This window comes from Temnothorax nylanderi, unplaced genomic scaffold, assembly GCF_030848795.1.
Source record: "Temnothorax nylanderi isolate EJ_2023f unplaced genomic scaffold, tnyl_v1.0 TNYL_tig0716_pilon, whole genome shotgun sequence".
NCBI classification, from domain to species: Eukaryota; Metazoa; Arthropoda; class Insecta; order Hymenoptera; family Formicidae; genus Temnothorax; species Temnothorax nylanderi.
The window spans coordinates 8195-14871 of record NW_027249778.1 but is presented as its reverse complement, the minus strand read 5'-3'; the positions used below and the strand labels follow the sequence as shown (position 1 = coordinate 14871).

The 6677-nt window shown below is 35.8% G+C and overlaps 1 protein-coding gene across 1 annotated transcript; it reads right to left on the bottom strand.

Annotated features, from left to right (window-relative positions):
• Nucleotides 1-512: 512 nt before the first annotated feature.
• Nucleotides 513-5450, bottom strand: LOC139784972 (uncharacterized). Its single transcript, XM_071724144.1, has 2 exons — nt 4325-5450; nt 513-4232 (listed from the first exon to the last, which is right to left on the bottom strand). The coding sequence occupies exon 2, from the start codon at nt 2253-2255 to the stop codon at nt 513-515; it is 1743 nt and encodes a 580-aa protein (XP_071580245.1). The 5' UTR covers nt 2256-4232; nt 4325-5450.
• Nucleotides 5451-6677: the final 1227 nt, after the last annotated feature.

Genomic DNA, 6677 nt, shown 5'->3' with positions numbered 1-6677 from the left:
ATGTCTGCAATTAATATATTAAATAGTATCGGACTTAGCGGGCATCCTTGTCTCAAGCCCTTCGCCGTCCAGAATGTTCCCCCGCTCTCTCCTCCCCTTCCCACTCTGCTTTTTGTTTCTCTCAACACCTCCTCTACCCTGTCTATCAATCCTTGTCTCACTCCTCTCTCTCTCATCGCCTTGATTAATACTTCCTTATCCACTGAGTCAAATGCCGCCTTCAAATCCACAAATTGTACTGTCATTTTTCCTTTTTCTTTTCCTAGTTGTCTATTTACCAAGTAGTTCAGTGCGAATATTTGATCCATCGTCCCCATTCCTTTTCTAAATCCTGCTTGATTATCGGGAATTAAGTTCTTCGATTCTACCTCCTTCCTTATCCTTTCAGCTAGTACCGCCGTGTAGATTTTGTACATCGAAGACATAATAGTTATTCCTCTATAGTCCTTCACCTCTCGTCCTTCTCCTTTCTTTACTATTGGAATTATCTCACCTTCCTTCCATTGTTCCGGTCAGCTTTCTCCCCTCCAGACCCGTTTGCATATTTCCCATATCCATTTCACCATTTCTTCTCCTCCGAATTTCCATGCCTCGTTCGATATCCCGTCCTTGCCTATTGCTTTCCCTATTTTCAGTTTCTCTATTACTTTTCTTACCTCTTCTAGTTCTATCTCTTCCTCCCCCTGCCTGCCCCCACCTCCTTCTCCCTTCACCACCCTGTTCGCCACTCTCCCCATTAGTTCCATGAAATATTCCTTCCAATCTTCCATCTTTATCTCTTCGTTTATTCTCTTCCTTCTCTTTCTTACTCTACCTATCAATTCCCATACCTTTTCTTCCGTTCTCGCTTCTCCTATCTCCCTAATCATCCTTTCTTTCTCCTCCTTCTTCTTTCTTTCGCACGTTTCCCTATACTCCTTCCTTCCTTCTCTATATCTTTCCACTTCTCCTTTTCCTTTTCTCCATTTCCTTAGTTCTTTCCTCACTTCTCTCTTTCTCTCCCTGCATTCCTCGTCCCACCACCCTCTTCCGTTCTTGGTAGCCCTTCTCCCGTTCTCTTTTTCATTCTCCTCTATTACTCTTCTTATCTTCGACATTCCTTCCTCTATCTCCTCTTGCATATCTCTTTTTCCTCCTATCGTACTTAGCCTCTCCCTAAATTGCGTTCTTCCCTCTTCGCTCCATATCCCTCTTTTTCTTATTCCTTCTGGTTCTCTCCTTCTTTGTTTTCCCTTTGGGCTGACTCTTATCCAGAGTATTAATGGGTGGTGGTCTGAGTCTACCCTTTCTCCTACTTTCAGTCTTTCCACCCTTTCTCTAACCTCCTCTTCCCCTATCACGTAATCTATAACTGTCTCGCCTCTCCCTCCTGTATATGTAAATTCGTCCTCTTCATCTCCTTTCACGCTTCCGTTAAATATCATCCAACCTCCTTCTTCTACGAATTCTAGTAGCTTTCTTCCGTCCCCGTTTATTTTCTTATCTTTTGATCTTCTCCCTTCTCCCTCCATTCCTCTCTCGTCCTTCTCCTCCCAACCTCTTTCCTCACCCGTTCTGGCATTAAAATCTCCACCCATTATAGTTCTTACTCCTTTCTCCCTCTCTTCTATCCTATCCTTCATACCTTCTAACTTCCTGTCTATATCATTGTTTACATATATTCCTATTATTCTCCAAATTTCTTCTCCTATTCTTATCTTACCTTCGATTTTTCCTTCTTCCTCTTCCACCCCTCTTACCTCCTTTACCTCTTCTAAGCTTTTCCTTATTCCTAATAACATGCCTCCGCACGCTCTACCCTTCCTGTTCTTCCTGGTCGCTATCTGTACTCTCCATCTATATCCTCTTGGTAACTTCTCTTTCATTTTCTCCCATCCTTTCTCATCCATCCATATCTCCATCATTACAACCACATCCCATTCCTCTATCCCTTCCCAAAAGTCCTTATCCTTGTTTGTTATATCTGCTACATTCCAGAAAGCCACCTTCCATGTCTCCTCCCCCCTCCTGTCATCTCTTTCCTCTCCCTCTTTATATCCCTCAGCCTCCCCTCTATCGCTTCTTCCCACGACTTCCTTTTCCTCCTCATTTATACCTTCTTCGTCCTTTCTGACCTCTTCGGTAGTGTTCGGCCTTTTTTCTATTTTCTTGCTCCCTTCCTGTCCCCCTTTCTGTGTTTCCTCTCTCCCTCTCCCATTTTCCATTCTCTCCACCTCTTTGTCCTCCTGCCTTTCTTTATGTTCCGCGAAAGTCATTCCTCTCTTCTAGTTTTCCTTTACTTTCATTCCATCTCCATTCTTTACTATCTACCCATATTTTTTGGTAACCGACCGTGATTCTCTTTCTTGTCTCTCTCATCTCCCCTACTATCTTTCTTATCTCTTTCTGTATTCGTCTTTCTTCCTTGGTGAGATCGTCATCCAGAAAGCATTCATATTTCCTTCCTAGCTCCTTCTTTTTCATCATTATATCCCTTTTGCTTTCCCAGTTTTTGCATCTCAACATCCTCATTTTCATGTCTCCATAACCTATTTCTTGTATTTCTTCGATGCCTCCTTTTGTTTTATTTATCTCTTCTATCAGCTTCTCGATTTTTTCTTTTCTCTCCTTATCATCTCCTATTTTCTTTTCTTTCACAATTATGTTATTTCTCCTCCTTCTTCTTTCTGCCATCTCTAAATTTCTTTCTATCTCCTTCATTTTCCCTACTAACTCTCATCCCTCCTGCTTTTCTGTGCCGATTACCTCTATCTTCTCCACCTTCTCTTCCAGTTTTTTCATTCTTTCTTCCAGCGCCTTTCTTTGCTTCTCCCATATCTCCTCGCTTTTCTTAAATTCCTCCTTCAGTCCCTTAATCTCGTTTTTTATTTCCTCTTTATCTTTTTTCCTTTCTTCCTCTTGTTTCTCCATTTTCCTTATTATTTCTTTTAGCAACTCTTCTGTTGCCATGTTTTCTTTTCTCTCTTCTTTTTTAATTTTGGCTGGCGGTGATCTGTTGACCCTCCTTGTTTCGTTAAATTTTTCCAGAATCTCTTTCTCCGCTCTAGCCGCCTCTTCTTCTAATTCTCCTCTTTTCCTCTTCTGAATAAGGTCCTTAACTGATCCTAGACTGTCCGTTCTTCCTCTCAGTTTGGTTAGCTCCTCCGCCTTCGTTGGCCTTCCTCTTGCTTTCTTTCCACGATCGCCTTCTCTTTTCTTTCCTTCACCTCCTATCTGTTCACTCTCTATTGTTTTTTCCTTCTCTATCTCCATCCGCCACTCTACCGTTACCTATCCTTTTTCTCGCTATCTATTCTATGTCCGAAATTACTTGTCGTAGTTTTCCTCTCTATATCATAAGTATCCTATGCTCGTTTTGCGTTACCGTATCCTGTTCTTTCACCACTCTATATAACTTTTCATCTATGCCGTAACCGTCACTTCTCCTCAGTTATTTTCCTTACCTTTTCACCTCCTTATCGACTCCTCCCCTTCTCAACTCTTTCATCTCAGCTGTCACGCACCTCCACCCTCCTCGCTCCGCCGCTTTCGTCCTCTCTAACTCTCTCCTATCCACACTTTCGCTACTATTTTGTCTCTGCCACGCGCACACCTGTCACCATCAACGCTCCGAAACCGGAAGAACAAGTATTACAGTTATATAAAATATATTATAAAGTAATTATATAAGTATAAAGTAGTGCGTATCATAAAGTTATATTAATATCACAAAAAAATAATATTTTTCAAGTTTATAAGTTTAATAAAAAAAAAGTTTAAAGTAATTAAAAAAATTATTTGTAAAAAACGTTTAAATTGTAGTTGAAATTAAAGCTTATCTTCTCTCTAATATTTGGTTTTTTTATACTGCACTGAAAGTATTAGTTACATAAAGTATATTATAAAGTAATTATAAGTATAAAGTATAAAGTATGTAGTACGTATCATGAAAAAAGTTATATATATATTAAAGTTATATTAATATAAAAAAAAGGTTAGTAACTTAAAAAATCATTCTTAAAAAACGTTAAAAGGAATTGTAGTTGAAATTGAAGATTATCTTCTCTCAGTCTTTTTTCCGTCATTATTGGATTTTTTTAAGACTGATTCGGCCTCTTTTTTTTTTATTCTCTTCATATTTCCGTTTAAGTTCACCAATTTTTTGGGACATAGCTGTTCGAACTTCTTTTCTGGTTTGAGGTAAACCGTCTTTGGTTATCCATCCCTTTTTTCAGCTCGTTCCATAGCATAATCTGTAATGCATATAATCATTATAAAAGTCATCATGAAAATATAAAACAGAATTGAAACGATTTCTAAATAATAAATATTGTTTCAAAATTACCCAAAATCTTATTTTTTGCAATTTCATTCAATGATTTGACTGGATTTTCTGTTTCTCGCTTATTTTTATGGACACGAGAAGCTTGTCCAGTAAACGTTGCATTCAAGTATCTCGAAGGCTTAAATACGCCTACAATCAATCGCCGAGCAAGATGAGTAGCTTGGTTTGACAGTGCCAAGGCAGGTGCAAGTTCAGACGCTTTACAGTAGATGTTATCAATGAGTTTTACCATCTGTTTAATATATATACAAAAAATTAATTTTTTTTATCGTACAAAAGATAGAATATACCACGAGATTAATATTTTATAAAAATCATCTATATTTTGCGTATTTTCTCTCCAGGCCAATCTGTACCAAAAAGGTCACTTTCGTCAGCTAAGAGATTGTCGACTCCATCATCTACTTTTTCAGCTTTCGTATGAGTATTGTCTATGTCGTAATCAGAGTCAGTTGTTTTGTCTTTCCTGTGATGGTTTATGGTTTCTACTTTATCTTCCGTTTTTTTTGTTTGATTTCTTAATTGCTTTTTAAAATCAAAAGAGTCGTTGCTATTATTAGATGCACTGTCGCTGAAAGTATTTTCCTTATCATCACATTCACTCTCGGTAGTATCAGAATCATCATTTTTAGGTTTTAGCATTTTTTGTCTCTGTGAAGTACTCTGCGATAATAACTGTAACGGCTGGACAGTGGCAGACTGTGAATGTCTCGCTTCGGCTATACAAATAAAAAATAAAAAATCTTTTTATTTGAATATTTAAATAAAAAATGCTTATTCTATTGATGCATCTTTTTGATTTAATAATTACATTAATGATGAAAAACTTGAAAAAAGAAATTGTATTTCCCATCTTTAGAAAATTTTATTTCTTTAATTTTTTCTCAAACATACTACATATTGTGATATTTAATATCACATTAACAGAGAACATTATATATAATTATCATGTACATAAAAAAATTAATTTCAAATATATTAAATAATTTGAGTGACATAAAAATACAAATGATTAAATAAAAAATAAAATTAACATATAAGAGACAAAAATTACAAAAAAAAAACATTTTAGAAATATTGGACACAAAAATTATATTGACAAATATTACGACCACGAAATTCTGATTATAATACTGTTTGCTCACACACTAAAGATATATCCTATAACATATTTAATATAATATCTTGTATTACTTATCTAATGTATCTTATCTCTAACTTATATCTATATCTTATTTATATCGATATTTACAGAACTTTTCTACATCTATCTAAAATACAACTTTTCTGTATATACATACGAGTCTTATTGAAATATTTTGTCTCGTACAATTTATCTCAACAGTCTTTCGACAAGTACTGCTCTTATCGCGCAAAACCTTCACCTGGTTGCCAATGTGGTTCATTATTTGGCATATCGATTTCATTATACTGTTCTTCTTGGTCTTCTTCTTCTTCTTCTTTTGAAATATCATTAAAGGTTAATGCCAAATTACGTAGTACGGCGCAAGCAACTACAATTGTAGTTGAACGAATCAACTTGTTGCTTAACCCTCTCGATAGACGTGGAAATCTACGCTTCCAAATTCCAAACGTTCTTTCGACAATCTGACGTGTTCTTCGCTGTCAAGTATGTTGCAACTGTAATAAGAAATGTTTCTTATTTAATTATTAAACACTAAATTAGCTGCATTTTTACAATAGTTTTAAAAACATTTTTGACAATAATTTCAACAGTTTTTAATAATATTTTTACATAGCAAATTAGAATTTGAAACTTGTCATATTCATCTGCCGTTGCTCTTTCGTTGAATTTTCTTTTTGCTTGTGTAAATGCGGGAAATGTACGTATTAAAGAAAAGAAGCATATTAAAAATATCGATACATTAGAAGTGGGCACATCCCAAACTTTCAATATTTACATTTAAAAATCTGAAAGCAATCCGACCATGTCGATATGTTTAAAGAAACTTTTCAACATATTGAGGTGCTTTCTGTCATTATTTCTTTAAAAACATTTACAACATCTATAAATTACAAATGTGCCCACATTTTAAAATGCTCAAATGGTTAAAGTTTTAGCGCTCTTTCTCGATGGGCTAAAATTGAGGAAAATGCTCCATCACTCGTTGTCTTTCATCATGGAAAGTATTGTCGGGTTCGTCATGTATATCTGAAGGCCATGCAGGCCAACTAATTCTTTTATCGGTATCGTTTAATTCTTCAACACTTGCTAGAAAATAAGGATATAATATCGAGAGACAACATATGTATAAACTCGTAATAAATGTTATAGAATAATTATCATTGCATTGTTTTAAGAAATAATTTATTTCAATAGTTGGTTTACAAG

Bases quoted from the DNA above. Each gene is read 5' to 3' on its own strand.
- LOC139784972 (XM_071724144.1), bottom strand. From the start codon at position 2,255: ATGACTTTCGCGGAACATAAAGAAAGGCAGGAGGACAAAGAGGTGGAG.